Source organism: Manis pentadactyla, chromosome 1 (assembly GCF_030020395.1).
Source record: "Manis pentadactyla isolate mManPen7 chromosome 1, mManPen7.hap1, whole genome shotgun sequence".
In the NCBI taxonomy this organism is placed as follows: Eukaryota; Metazoa; Chordata; class Mammalia; order Pholidota; family Manidae; genus Manis; species Manis pentadactyla.
In genome coordinates, this window is record NC_080019.1 from 231,466,793 (window position 1) to 231,482,581 (window position 15,789).

Sequence of the window (15,789 nt, forward strand, 5' to 3'; positions counted from 1 at the left end):
TACTTTCCACCTGCATCTTCAGGATACGGTATCTAAAACAGGTCCCCAAGGAACGGTCACTTCATAAGTGCAGTCGGGGTTCCACGTGGCCTTTAGAAGGTAGCCTTCTTGGAAGCATCAGCAATATTTAGGGACCTATCAGGCACTTTCAAAGTAAATACAAGCTCCTGTCAGTGCAGAGTAAAGGCAGACCGAAGGCGATCCCCCCGATGCTCAACAGACACACTCTGATTAACAGTCATATTCAGCAATCAAATTAGTGCTTTCTAGACCTTGGGTGTCATGGACCAATACTAAGAAAAAAAATATAGTTTTGGAAACAGCATAAACCTTGATAATCTAAGTAAGCTATTAAATAAGGCTATTCAGATGTTTATTCAGATGTTAATTAGAATCACCATTGTTTGATAAAAGGCCATTTTAACACCAAAAAGGAGGTAGGCATTACCTAACTGAAGAATAAAAGGTTTTCATTACCTAGAATTGGCACTCTCATTCCTACACTCTCTGCATCCTCCTGTGGGTGCACGCGTGTGTGAATGGGCGTGCATGCACTTGTATGTGTGTGAGCATGTGCACGTACGAGTGCACAGCACAAGCCAACATTTAGGAATTACGTAACTGGCCACACGTTTTCCTTGCGGGTACTCTAACCTCCCTGGATGTTACGGAGCTGGAAGTAGACATCAATAAACAAGGGAGAAATAATTTTACATGACTGGATCCTCTTAGCTTTTCCTCAGATTCTGGTCCCCGTCTGGAAGTCCTCCTTTTCTTCCAGAGCCCTCCAGTCCAGCCCTCCTTCACATCCACCCATCAGCTCTGCCCTCTGGGAAGCCCACCATCATCACTCCACACCAAAGAGATGATACCTTCCTTCATGTAAGCAAAAGGACCAAGTCACACAGACATGGGTTCAAATTCCAGCTCCACCACTTAAAAGCAGTGTGACTTTGGGCAAATCTACTTACACCTATAAACTCAATTTACTCAACTCCAAGATAGGAATAATAATAAGCTTCTCCTTTGAAGCTACTTTAAGAGGACTAAATGACGCAACAGGCTTTACTACACCTTACATACGCACTCACGTAGCAAACAAAGCATTAATTATGAATAATTACTTCTCTTCCAGTCTAACAATGGAGTCGTTAACCAGCTAGTATTTATCTTTTGTGATGTAATTTTTCATATGCACTTGCTTTCTTTCCCAGAAGCCTGCCAGCTTCATCCCTTATTGATCCCTCCTAGCACCTCGCCTACTATTCTGCCCAGAGTACACACTCTTTAGACGTGGGTGGGGGTTAAGATGCTGGCTGGCTGTTCTTTCATGCCGTGAGGATGTCACCATCCGCAAGGATACTCTTTCTTGGTCCTCTCATCAGTGGGACTTAGGAAAAGCCCCTTCAGAGTTCTGCAGCCCCATCATTTTTAGACTTCTGCCTGAATCCTGTATCTTGAAGTTCATATCGGAAGGAAGGTGCTCCATTACTGCTTGGGGGCACTGGGAGGCCTCAAGGCTGTCCCGGGAGATAGATGATCTGATCCCCCAGCCATCAGTCAAAAGGTCAGTATCTCGGGGAGTGGCAGTCAGTGTCAGGTTGAGGTCTGGTCACCGGGAAGTTTCTCACTAAGTGGTTTTCCAGGTCTGGGGGCCCCTTTAAGGAACCGAGGCCTGTCACCTTTCCGAGGTCCCTTTCCATGTGTGTAGCAGGCCTACAGACCGGGTGAACTGCTGCCAGTCGTTAGTCTGGGATGCTTGTAGGAGTTTGTGGAGAGGGAAATGCCTCAACCTTTTCAATCTTTGAGGGTAGAAAGTGATAAAGAATGAAGATCTGTAGATATGTATTATAAACAGGCAAACAAAGAAAACAGGAAGCCTGCTTTTATCATGGAAGAAAACTATTAGGTTGAACTGTATAAAATCACTGGCATTGAACTGTTCCTGACCCACAAGAAAATGCACTCCGTATCACCCAGCCAACGGGCTGTGAACCTGAGATTTCAGGTTTCTGTTTGTTTATTTGAGCTTCTGGCCTGCTGCTGGCTTGCACCGCATCTTCAGGATAAAGACGATGGGACAGGAGGGAGCTTCTGAATCAGGTTTCCCAGCAGTTGGAAATGCCGGGTGGATTTTGATGGTACCTTTGGGCGGTAAGCAGGATTCACGGATATCTTCTTTGCATGTTGGTGCTGATGAACTCGTATTTGTTCTTGATGGAAATGGAGGGGTATTTCTCTGTGCTTGGTGGCATTATTGCAGGGTGCGCCCATCTCATGGCTCCGGATGGAGTCTCTGGGGCCTGCGGGGTGGTAGACTCCACAGAAGCAGGGGCTGCGTCTGTCTTGTTTGTCCTCTTCTCTCTGGTACCTGGGGTGCAGAGGGCCCTCCGTTAATACGTGTTGAAGGAATTGGAAAGCTGGGCTCAGGTTATCAGTTGGCTTATTCTTCCTTGTGTGGCCAGCAAATGGCCGCCCCAGAGGCCATGTGGTCCTTTCAGTTGCTTTGGGTTGGACTCCTTAATTTCATATCAGCAAAGCTCCTGGTTCCAGTGCTCGCTTCTCCCAGACTGGAAATTTCACTTCCATGAGCCACAGGGCCACCCATACTGCAAATCTGAGACTGCTTTCTATACCGTTGTGTCTTGGGCGGGTTCCCCCACGATTCTTTCCAGATGTGGAGCGCTCTCAGGTAGTTTACCAGACTCTTTCGTTCCGCATCCGCGGTCTGGTTTCGCATTCCCTCACCCTCTGAGAAAAGGAGCAGGCTAGTAGTGTCCCATTTATAGTGTTCATGAATCCAGAAATTGCAGGAAACTAACCTATAATTTCTCATTATTTCTGGATTCACTAGCCGAGTTTTGCAGCTCCTTGTTCTGCATGTCTTTTCAATCAGTTGCTTAGCAGCCAAGACTCAAGGTGTGTATGTGTATATGCATAGCTCCATACTTCTGTACTGTGGGCTCTGAAATTAATTGATGGGTATTGACTATGCTGTTGTGCCTCCTTTTAGTTTAGAAATTGTGATACATTGGTGGAACCTTGCCAAGAAAGTGGCAGCGTGCATTCACTCCCTCTCCTGTTGGCACGTCCAACAAGTGGTTAGCAAGTGTGCATCAGACAGGCTCAGTGTGTTTCTATGGCAACATTCTAGCGCTTTCTTCCCAGCATAGAACTGGGATAAATTCGGTCCTACTTTTTTCCCCCACAGTGCTGAAGTATGTATTTCCAACTTCTCTAATTTGGACTTTTAAGTTATTTCCAGAAAAAAGTATTCTTGTTTGTAGGTGTAAAGCCCCTTTGCATTTATAATATTTTTTTTTCTGCATGTTCTCTTTGCAAATCTATGTATCCCAAGTGCTGCACAGAGGAGCTGAGACTTTCATTCATTTGGAAGCAATGATATGTCCATTAAATTACTTCTTTTTAAAAAAAATGGGCACCTGAAGCATGCCTATCACCTATTACAAGACTTGTCAGCAGGCCCAGTCCTATACTAAATGACCATTTGATCATTTGATAAATGGTCATCTCACTCTAGACTTTCACCAAGCAATGAAAAGTGTGAGAAGAAAGGGGATTAGAATGTGCAATGCTTTAGCTCCCTGTGGCTAAAGTTCCTTTTTTCAATAAGCAGCCTCTGCAGGACCTTTTTAGAATACAGATTATAGAGGTGTAATTACTTTGGGGAAAAAAATGGAAAAGGGCGGTCTTTATTGCATCGGCCACGAGATGGCAGACGTCAAATCCAGACTTCTCAAAGGGATTTTACATGAGGAATTGCAACTTTGAGAACACTTTAAAGGCCCTCAGCTTCCCACAGGAAGACTCCTGTAGGTTCTCCCGGACTGTTTGTTCAGTTGAACGCAGGCACAGCGAGGGAGAACAGCCTCAGGTGGACAGCAGGCTTTCTCTCTCTCCTCCCTGGGCGGGGGTGATGCCTCGCCACCCCTCCTGGAAGCCTGCTTTTTGCCCGGGCCTCTGCAGTCACCCCCAGCACACACCGACGCACCGCTCTTTCCTTCTCCCAGTGCACAGCTTTCTTCCCATGAACAGGGACTCTCTCAAAGGAGCTGCTTCCAGCAAGCCTGGCTTTTCTGTGTCTCTCTCTACAAAGATCTGCTCTGCAGAACCTTGATTCCATTTTCTTTAAATGCTGCATTAACAAAATTCTGGAATGTGCCCCTTCTGCCTCGTCTCCCTCTTGCAACAATGACAAGAACCTATTTTGTTTTTCATTACAGTTTAGCCTGTGGGAATATTCTAGTCCGTGTAGGCATAAATAAAGACAGGTTTGCTTTAACACAAAAATTTCAAATTAAGAAGGGAAATATTCAGAGCAAGGTAGAGGAGGGCAATTTGCTGCTCTGTGCAAAGAGTTCCTAACAATCTTAGCAGCCTTAAATAGATAGTAGGGGAAAAATTAGAGTATGTTATCTTCCGCACATATAAATACATGCACAAACATCTCACCCATAAGAAAATCATAATTGATCAGATGCCCTGGGAGAGAAGCCTTAAAGTCCGTGACTTCTTTCTGGACAGTTGTTCATTTCCAACCTAAAGGTAATGTGGTGAGGCCAGTCCCTTGACAGTAACTGATCATCCATGGACAATAGGTTTAGCTGAGGCGGGTGCTGGGCAAAACTCTGGCCCACAGTGAAGTCCAGAGTATTTAGATTGTCAGTTATCAGTGATCCTTCCAGACAGTCTGGTTGGGTGTGTTTTTCATCGGAAGCTACCTTGGGAGAGTTAACTAGTCAACAGAGAAGCTTTCTCATCACTGAACAAGAGTAACAAGAATGAATGACACCATGAGAGCAGGCACGCTAAAGCCCGGCATGTCCAGTTCACCTGCTGTCTCTGTCTTCCCAATTCACTGTTCTTTTTGAGTTGTGTGTTTTTTTTTAATGGGAGTACTTCTGTTTTGAAGTTGTTTGACCTTGGTTAGATTATGCACTTGATCTTGGCTTTTAGAAGATCACCTTTCCCCTTTCTGTTTCTCATTCTGTATGAAACCATGCCTTGCCCACCTCGGCATGGCCTTTCCCGTGGGCTTGGAGAGAATGATACTGAACAGTTATGGATGAAGTTGGACCTGGCCGAGCTGGGGCGCAGCTCTTCTCTGACGAACACATTCTTCTCCACACTTAAGCTCTGTGTTCTCCTTTCAATGTGTTGGTGAAACAGACCTCAGCTCGTGAAAGTCAAATGTGCAGCTTAACAGAAATCAATTTCGGAGAGTCTCTCATGAAAATAAGAGATCTGTTGGTATGATTTGATATGATTATGACAGAGGAGATCCTGGAAGAAAATAATGCAAAACTTTTTAATCTTTCCATGTGGTGCCATCGATGTTCTAGAATAATAAGTCATTGCTAGCAAATGCGTGGTCATGGCAGACACTGAACAGAATCTCTACACGCGTTATTACATTTAATTCTCACAATGATCCAAGGAGACTTACTATTATCCTTTTTAGTTCAGTTACGAGGAAATCTAAGTTTCAGAGATGTAAAGTAACTTGCCCAGGGCCACAGAAACAAAGGATATTGCTGGGATGGCCACCCAGGTATGTTCTGTGTTTAATTCCGAAGCTTGGGTGCGAAATCAGCACCTTGTGCCAGTCTTAAGGATTTGAGTGATATTTCATTTGTGTAGGGAAGTTTTCAAAAATTGTAATAGACTGAGGTAATCAAAAGAAATATTTTCTCATCTCTGCTTTCTCTCTTTCTTTTTTTTCATGGGCCAGGCACACAATAATCAGTGATTCCTTGCACCCAGCACCTGCAGGGGTTGCTCCCGGCCCTTGCCACCTGTTTATCCGTCCTCCAAAGGGACGGGAATGGGGAGGCAATGGAGGATAGGGCGGGCAGGGGCTCTTACTGGTACTCATCCTCCTCTGCCTCGGGCCTTTTCCGTATGGGAAAATCCATAGGCATCAGACTCCCCAGTACCCCTTTGTAGCAGGTGCTAAGAGGGGTGGGTGGTTGTCATCTTAAGTGTCATTTGCTGCCTCAGAACTTCCTGGCCCAGTTGCACCTGGAGGAACCCAAGCATGGGCACTGCCTGCGAGAGCAGCGGTGTAGAAGTCGGTGTGTGAGGCAGACAACTTCCACAACACTCCACGGCCCTGTTAGGAAATTCCAGTCGTGCGCTATTGGGTTTCAAAGACGAAATGCTCTTAACTATTTCTTGAGGTCAGTTTTAGGTGGACGACAGAGAGGAAACCGCGTTGAGGAGCCTTCGCCACCAAAGCCTGCCCTTACAGACCTCGTCTGCTCTTTGTCCTTGCCGAGGCTCAGGGTCGCTCAAATATATCTTACCCCGCAGGCCCCACCTCATGCGAGCAGCTCCGCTTTCTACGTGGGCCGTTTTGCACAGACAATACATCATTTTCCTAGTCGGCAGTGTTGATGTTAATTGATATCAGAAGCCTTTTCTTTCTCAAGATGCCATTCGAAAGCACAGCTTTTAAAATGTAGGCAAATGAGCATCTATCTCCAGAGCTGATCTGAGCAAACCTCCACCCATCCTCACCCCAGGGGTGAGAGAGAGGCTGTTTTGAACAGGATCTTTCGTCACCGTCTGTCTTAAGTCACCTCCTATTGAACTTAAAGTTGAAGATTCAGGGTCACGAGGGAAAGAAAACAGTAATTAACTGGGAAAAGTCGATTGAGCAGAATTTTTTTTTTTTTCCCACAGTATGATGAGAGCACGACTCCGGGTTGAGCACCGTACATAATGTAGGTTCTCCCTTGCATTTCATTATCCAAACATTTCCTAATGGAATGCATTTTTTTTTAAGCATCTGCGTTTGTAATCAAATGTGCTCCTAAAGATGGGTCAGCTAAGTAAAACAAGAGCCTGCAAGAAAAAAATGTGTTAATGTTTCTCCCCTACCCCAAATCCAATTTATAACAGTTCCTAATTGGCCTGCCCCATTTACAACTCCTAAAATTAATTTTAGACCCTCTCTCAGAGCTTAAGTCATCATTAATAGAAGACAGCAACAGGGAGTGAAATAGAAATGTTTATAAAGCTCCCTTTTAAATTGACTGTGATAAGTGACGTAGTGATGTATTACATTAGAAGATTCTGGAACTCTCTTTGTGAAGGTTAGCCACAGGCAACACTCAAAAGAAGGCATTTATCTTGGCAGGAGATGCCCTTCAGCGGTCTTTTGTTTAAGTCCATTGAGGATTTTTTTTTTCCAGGGTGGCTGAAACCATTTTTTTTTTTTTTTTTGGTGTTTTATTAGCTGTATCTTGACTACCTCCTACAAACTGAATGACAGTTTAGGGTTATTAAATGTGTTCTTGCACATATTTTTATCCATTGTTAACCCTGACTAAATGCATGTGAGGGCACAGAATTCCCCCCTTTTTAACTCCATTGTTGCCCATATTTGTTAAAGAAATTATTCCCCTTGACGTTTGTTTAGGCTGTACTTTGATAAAATGCTGTCTATGGCCCATGTTCTTAGCTTGGCATTCAGCAGACTCTTACAGATTTATTTCTCTTTGCATTATCTTATCTTCCTTTCTAGCATATTTGGGCTTCCTTTTCATATTTTAAGCTACATTTTGGGGCATAGACAGATCACCTTAGTAATTGTATATTGGAGCATTGCAGTGTTCTAAAGATAATTTTGCAAGCCTTTGGCATATACTTAACCCCACTAACTGTCTAAAGATGAGTATATATGTTCTTTCATGTTGTCCGTGAACAGAAAGGACAGATTAAGTGCTGAAAGTGATTTCAGGCTTATAGAAACTTCCTTCAGCTCGATGGGATGCAATAATTTCTGAAGCAGTGTGAACCTGGCTTTAAATCTAGAAGGTGATTGACTTAATGGGGAAAATAATGAGGATTTTTCTTTGTGTTTCTGGTTTATATCCAAGTGTCTTAACACTGATGCACTCTTTATACTTGAGTCTTTTTTTTAAAAAAAGATACAGAGATGTAAAGGAGGCATCTTGAATGGCAAATATTTTAGTTCTCCCAGTGTTTGAAAGGATGAATCAGAATTCCCTGTGGGGGAGAAGAAAAGCAGGAACATTTAATCTAAGCTTCCTAATTTCTTACAATGTTTGCCATTTTCTTAAAACTCTGTGTCTTTTCAGTAAAGTATTTGGCATTGCGTGCTTTACATTGACGTATCAGCAAGTTGACTTCTGGGAACTGTAAAAGTGTCAAATCTGGGGTAGATCTGGCAAATGAAGTTAATCATTAGAAAATGTATGTTCAGGATCCCTCACCCTCAAAAAGCCTCCGATTTTGAAATTAGGGATAACAAAATCCCCAAACTGCACAGAATTCACTCACAGTGATGTACACTATTGATTAAAATATCTCAGCTTAATAAAAAATCATTTAAAACTCATTTTATAAAGCCAATAGCTTTAAAAACATGCATGTAATGATGCTCTCAGCCTAAAATTATATTTGCTTTGCCTAGCATCCCTGTACAAATAGTAATGGCCAGATAGAGCCCTAGTAGTAGATTCAGAATATCTTTCCAAAGTCCTAAGCGTGAAATCATGTTTTTGTAGTTTTATATACTTCTCCCTTCTAATTACTCTTTGATTTAATTATACTGGAATTATTGAATGTAGATTTCAAGTTATTTTTGGAGAAATTATTAGTTTATGGCCAATATTTAAATGAGGGTTTCAAAAAATATGTATAATCCTTTTTATACTGGTTTTATTCAGAGTTTGATGATTATGTAATACCAGTGTTTATAAAACGGACTTGTTGGCCAAAAGCAAACAAAACAAAAATACAATAAGGAAAAGTTTACAAAGAACAAAATGGGTTATTATGTATGAATATTAATGTTGATGAACAGTGATTTTAAATGTATACTAATAAAAGTGATTTTTTAATGCACTCTGAGGCATAATAATTAGAAATAATTATTTTGGAGCTGTTTTTAGTTGATAACACCTGGCGAGAATTAGGAATTGATACATGTTTTCTGATTGACAGAAAACTGAGAATTAGAAATGGATTTATTGGGACTTTTGGTGGTATTATAAGAGGAGAAATAATTGTTAGGTTCTAAAAAAGCCTAACCTTAGAATTATAGGGGAAAAGGTTACAACGGTCGGTCTTTAGGATGATAATGACTTCTAATGGTCATTAAAGCTATGTGATTCTGAATTTGGACCCAGAAGAAGAAAATGGGTTTAAAAGGACTATAGGACACAGGGACATAAACGTCAGCATAGATGGCCCTCTTAGGAGATGACGCAGGTGGTACCAGACGCACACGCTCATTTACCTGTGCATGAGAGAGAACAGAAATACCTTGATGGGAAAATGGACCAACTTCCTGTATGCAAAATATTTGAAGCCTGTACCTACAGTTTATTTGGTGCCTGAAAAACCTCCTTTGCCATTTTAATCTTTACTCTGGTGATATTTTGTGGGATGGAAGAAGAATGCAGAAAAGTATAAGGAGAGAAAAATAAAAGCTAGGCTGTCTACTCCACCACCATGAGATAATGGCCATTAATATTTTGGTACATTTCCTTCCCTTTTTTTTTTTCTGTGAATATAATTTTGTATTCGGGGGGTCTTACTGTATATACACACGCACATCAGAACTGTGAAGAGTCTGATGTTTTCCCGGCAAGCAGGCTGACAGGTTAGCTTGCCTCAGGCTCATGGATGCATGTAGACGACCAGAGAATTTTGGATTAGAGACAAAGGACTTTATTGCTCAAGGTGCAGAGAGCAGCGTCCGCATATTAACATCAATTCCCCTTCTCCCAGATCCCGTGGAGGCAGACAGGCCGAATGAATAGCTGTAGGCAGTGAATTGCATTACAAGCAGTCCTGAGCTTAGGGAGACTGAATCTTTTATAACAGCGTAACCTGCCTGCCCTTTTCTCTAGAAGGAGACACTATTATAATAAAGGGCAGTAAACACATTTACCCTTTGGTCTTAAGGAAGACACTACCTCTTTTCCAAGGCTGTTCACTATACAAACCTTCTTGAGAGACTGAAAAAGAAGATAGTACCTTTGCTTGTAAAATATGCAAAAATAAGAGACCCACGGAGAAGTTGTCTCTCAACAAGTATAAATGTTTTCGGATGCCATTTTTTTCATAGCATTTTCAATAGCTGCATGTGGCTGCAGAGAGTGAATTGTAGAGATGTAGCGTAGTTTACTATCAATTCCCCCTTTTCCTAATGAGAATCTGTTAAGTTGTTTCCATGCAGAAGGCTTCACTTGGGCATTTCGGTTTGGGGCAGAGTGGAGTAAAATGCTGCAACCACCTCCAGTGTTGTAGCTAAGCTGTAGACAGCAAAGGAGTCCTGGGTGATCTGAAGTTGCTTCAGCCTCTTCCGTTTGGCTTTATGTAAAATACGCACGGGCTGTGAGCCGTAGGAGCGTCTGTCGTCTCAAGATGTTATCCAGGAGACGGGCTCTGCGAAGCTGGATATTAATGCTGCTGTTGGTCGTCCAGCCCGCGCCGGTTCTCTTCTGGAAAGCAGGGATATTCCGTGACATTTCTGCCTCTCACATGTCTGACCGAGCCTCTGACAGGAGCTCCTGCTGCCTGGCATTCGCGGGGCCCAGAAAAGTCCACACAATTCCCTGCTGTGTAAAGGGGGACAGTCTGAGATACAAATAATGACCATCTTATCCAAACATCCGGAGGGGGCCTGGCCTGGCGATAGGGAGGAAAGAAAGACAAAGCAGGATCGCAACCAGGTTTTAGTCCTGAGAGTTACATGCAAAGGAAGTACCCGTTATAGAGGCTTCCCTGGGGCTGTGGGCTCTTCTGAGGTGTCTACAACATTGCCGAAGTGACACAAATAGTTGGGACAAGACTTCCTCAGTGGCAAGAAGGACTGAATGAAACACACCAGGAGAAACATTTCACGATCTTAAATGGTCCCCCCAAACTCCAGGTTAAAATGTGCAACTTGGGAAATCAGATCATAAAATGGGAGGATGTAACTTTAAGACTTTTCTGAGTAAGCAATGCTCAGAGATGTAGCAAAGCATCATAATTAAAAAAAAAAATGAAAGGAGGAAAAGTTGTACAGTGCTATCTTCAAAGTCCTAAAAAGTACAAAGTGAACTTATTTTTCCCTTGAGCAAACCTTTTGATGCTCACTGTGTGCTTGGTGCTCATCTGGAAGCTGGAGTTTTGGTGCTGCACAAGGCAGATGAAGTTCCAGTTTCATGGAGGGTCAAGCCCAGAAAGCCAACAAACAATAAATATCTAAGATCCTTTCACATGAGAAGCCATGCGAGGCGAAGCATTCCGTTCAGGGGGGAAATGGCAAAGACTGTGAGGGGAGAGCAAGTGTTAACATTTTCAAGGACCAGATAACAGTTCAGGACAAGATGTGCTGGAGCCTCATGACTCAAGAAGGAAAAAGGGGGACAAGAGAACCTCAGAGGGCTGGCTGAGGCCAGGTGGTGTCATGAGTGGCAGGTGTCAATCAGTAAAGGGTCTGGATTACAAGTCTAATGGGTGAAGCAATGTATTTTTCATGCGACACGATGATGGACCCTAGATTTATAATGTTTTAAAGGTTACCCTTGGTCTCTGCACCATAGACACTGTGAGTGAGCTCTGTGAGTCCGTGCTGTTGGTTGGGACAAGTTTGGTAGCAATAGGTAGTGTAGGTAAAGGATGCATTGTATGGTAAAGCCTAGTGAAGTTGTTGATGGATCGGCTCCAGGTGGAGAAGCAGGAAAAGAATCGTGGATAAGTTCTAGGTTTGGGGGTTGGGCTACATAGTGGGTAGTAATTACGGAGATAAGGAAAGTGGAAGGAAAGGTTTTTGGTGGAACGGCAGGAGAGAATGGAAAGAGAGCCCTAGTAAATATCGCTGCCTGCCTTCAAAAGACAGTCACGTGTAAAAAAATAATACTTGATTCTGAAATTGCTGCCCAGTTTTGCTGCGTTGTCTTGGAGTACCTAGAAACTTCCTTGGCACATGGATGGACGGATGGATGGATGAAGGACAACTGGATGGATGACTGGGTAGATGGATGCAAGTGTCTTAGAAGTGAATCGTCAAGTCGACTCCCTCTGTTTCTGCTAATGCAGCTGTGTCTGTGAAGCCCCTGAAAGGTGACCCTCTCAGGGGACACAGTGTGGGGGTCTTGGGATTCTGACCCAATTCCTTCATCCATTCTGAGTCGAGGAGGTCTTTTATCTCAAACAGTATCCATAATTTTTCCTACTGAGACACTAGTCTGTGGCTCTCTTCAACTATCAATGCCAATGGTCTGTCTGTCTCTCTCTCTTTGTAAAAATGACCACTCTAATCTTTATTTTACCAGACAGGAAGCACTGCTCGCGGCGATCAGCGAGAAAGATGCAAACATTGCCTTGCTGGAGTTGTCCGCCTCCAAAAAGAAAAAGACGCAGGAAGAGGTCATGGCCCTCAGGAGGGAGAAGGATCGGCTAGTGCACCAGTTAAAGCAGCAGGTGGGGCCTCCGCGCGGAAGGCATGCGGGGTGGGGCCCGGGCCGTGGGCGCGCTCTCCAGGTTCAGGTACTCCTCATGGCCCCACGTCCGTCCTGCGGGCTCAGGCAGCCAGAACCAGGTCGGAGGGAAACGGGCCGAGTTGTCGCAGGAACTGCATTTTACTGCTGCTCTGGGTCCCGTACATGTGCTGGGGCTGATGGGGTTGGCAGCCAGCGCCCTTTCCTGTTCTTTTGTATTAGCATCATCTTCCCAGAAATGGCTCTCTGCTCTCTTCCTTCCAGGGGACTTTGTATGACTTTACACTAAATCCTAGAAAGGATGAATTAAATTCTGGACACCTTTCCCATGGACCTTCTGTCTTGCGCCCTTTCTGGGCCCTATAAATGGCTCTCCTCATCCAGGACTTTTGATTTTTTGCTTTACGTACTTCCAACTGGTTCTTCACCTAGTTCCCCCAAGAGCTTTCAGCCGAGAAACATCTCCCAGCCCCTTGGCACCGCCAGACTTCACCTAGGGACCTCCCTGCGTGGCAAATGATGCCGGTTCTAAGAATAATGACCCATGTGCTTGTAAGCACCCCTTTGTATCGAGTGTTTACTTTGTGTGGCTTGTATGCACAGGGTCCACTGAGGATTTGTCCCACCATCCTCACAGCAGGCTGGTGCTGTGGGTGCCGGGATTAACTCCCTTTTCTAGGGGGTTTAACTGAGACTCAGAGTGGGGACTAACCAGCCCCAGACACACAGCGTTTGTAAGCAACAGAGCTGCGGTTTGGGACTGTCTTCCTGTCGGAGCAGAAGTTGGGGAGGGGAGGCAGTGTAGAAGTCTTGTACAGCATCTGTGAAGAATGGTATATTCTGGAACAGAAATTATATGCATTTAAGAAGCAGAATTGACGGGCCATATGGGCTCAGAACAGCGAGGGCTCTCTCCAGTAGCCCTCAGAGCATCTGCAGAGCCACTGTCCGAAGCTCCTGGCTCCAGCGTCCAAGGAGGCCCAGAGCTCAGCTTGCATTTTTAAAAACCATTGCCACTTCCATTGGAGCCGTGAAGAGCTGATGTCAGATCTGCTCATCACAGCTGGTGAGATTTTCAGGTAGAGTAGGAACAGGGCCCTTGGACAAAATGCATCGCTGACTCCCTGGCGGTCTCAACAGCGTATCCCTGCAGTCCAAGCGCTGCAGTCTTTGGGTGCTGGGAGCAGGCAGGTGGGCAGTCGTGACCACCACCATGCCGTGGGCCTGCTCATGGTGATGCCCGTTGATGGCTATACCTCAGGGAAGTGCAGCCGGCCTCCAGACCAGGGTAGAGATACTCAGTGGGCAAAAGTGTGATGTTTTCTAAAGGTAAGTCTCATGATACATCCATCATCCTCCAGCCTTAGTACTCAAAAGCCTTCCCTGGCTTCCTTTGCTGGTGGGTTAAAAGGACGAATTCAAACCCATATGCTCTCTGCTCTATACATGCAGTTGCCTCTGCCTGGAACTTACTTTCCCCTAGGAATTCCCTTGCACCCATTCACTTCTTCAGGGAAGCCTTCTGGGACTTCCTCAGTTGGGGGGATGCCCGGTTTGGCTCTCCTGTAGAATGTGCCCATCACTTAGCTGCACTGTTACACATGCAGTTTGGCATCTGTTTTGGGGTTATTTGAATAGGGACTCTCTGCCCTGCTCATCAATGAGCTCCGTGAGAATTTGGCTTTTTTGCTGATCATTTGTCTCTAGGCCTAGCACAACGGCTCGCACATAGCAGGCATTCAGCAGGTATTTGTCAGGTGTATATGAATGAATGGGAGAGAGAATCACCAGGGAAGCTTATGAAAATGAGGGCCATCATCGATCAGTAGTCAAGGCTTAGCTTCATAATTCCACTCACCCTGATATCCCAGGAAGTCACTGCCTATAAGCGTTGGTAAGAAAGGTGCACCCCGTTTGCTAAATTACCACAAAACAGTGCCATGTCCCTGTTGCCAGACACATTACCGAGGTGCCACCCCCCATCCTTACATCATTGGCAGTCATGGCCATTTTGAACCTTTCCTTCAAATCTCTCCACTCCCTTTTTGTTCCCATCCTACCCCCCAGATCTGGGATTCTTCTTGAATGAAGTGTCACTAACTTTCCAGATGTGGCAGATACTACTCGTCATCATGAGGGGGCCCCTCCGTGTCATCCCTGAAAACTTCTGAGTGTCTCCTAAATCCATTTGCCTAGAAATACTTAAACTCCTGTTAAACATCTGTCAAGAGAGCCGGAGAAGGTGATACGGAATGAGCTGAGAAATTCCAACTATGCTTAGCAACGGAAGAATCTTTGTGATGCTCCCCAGGTGTCGACGTCGGGGGGTGGTCCTAGGCTGAGGATGGTATCAAGAGAGCAGCGCAAATTACTTACTGTCACTTGTTGCATAAAAAGATGCAGCATGAATCCTAGTTTGGGAGTAGACATATAAGTCTACATATAAGTAGACTGATTCCGTTTCTTCGCAAGTGTACACCTCTGACATTCACTCCACCTTGTAAAAAAAATCTGGCTTCCAGATTTTTACCATATTGGGACAGCATCTCAACTGGGAATGAGTGAATTTTTTAATTTTTTATTTTTTATTGTTGTGGTTCTTTAGGGAGATTCGTTCTAAAAACTGTTACTAAAGTTACCATCTTCCCTCCTTTTCTCCTTTTGTGTCTTGAATCCAATCGCCCCGACCTTTTTTACTCCACCCTCGCGGAAAGGACTGACATCAAAATAATTAATTCTGAAATCACTGCATGTTGCCTGCTGTGAGAGGGTTTTTGAAAAAGGCTTAAAACCAAGTCTTTCCCCTAAACCTTATTCCCAAATGCTCCCCTGTGTGCTGAAGTCGTGATATGTACATCCTTGATGAAAATGCCTTTTTACAATGAGGGCCAGACACTGTTGTTTGGATCAAATTAGAACCAGCTTATTTCTCAGGACTGGTTACAATACTTGTGCGATCAGAGCGATAAATTCTGTTTGGTTTTCTTTTCCCCTTTCCTACCAGTTCTGGGCTTTGCTTTTGGCTACCAGGAAATGCACAGGTCAGTGGCCAGCAGGAAGGCATGTTAAGTAAGACCAGGGCCTCATCCACTGATTGATTCTCTGTGTTTTCCCCCAGAGTTGGCACATAAAAAAATCCTACATCCAGTCAAATTCTGGAGGCTCTGCCAGGTCCACACACTGCAGTCCATCTGCATAGCATCTTCCTCTCCCCTGTTCTGTCCAGAGGGGCATCAAGGATTAGCCAAATAGGTGTGGCCAAGAATTGGAGAAGGAAGCTGTCCTGGGAAGTGTCCAGGAGCGG

At 44.4% G+C, this 15,789-nt stretch overlaps 1 protein-coding gene across 7 annotated transcripts in view; it reads left to right on the plus strand.

The window, feature by feature from the left end:
* The window catches only part of ERC2 (ELKS/RAB6-interacting/CAST family member 2), a 784,528-nt gene that overhangs the window by 581,040 nt on the left and 187,699 nt on the right, over nt 1-15,789 (plus strand). For all 7 annotated transcript variants that reach the window (XR_008991907.1, XM_057486391.1, XM_057486398.1 and 4 more), the window contains one exon: nt 12,321-12,468. Coding sequence is in view for 6 of the 7 variants with exons in the window: in XM_057486391.1 (XP_057342374.1) it covers nt 12,321-12,468 (148 nt within the window). In the remaining variant the exon portion in view is untranslated. The remainder of the gene's footprint in view (nt 1-12,320; nt 12,469-15,789) is intronic.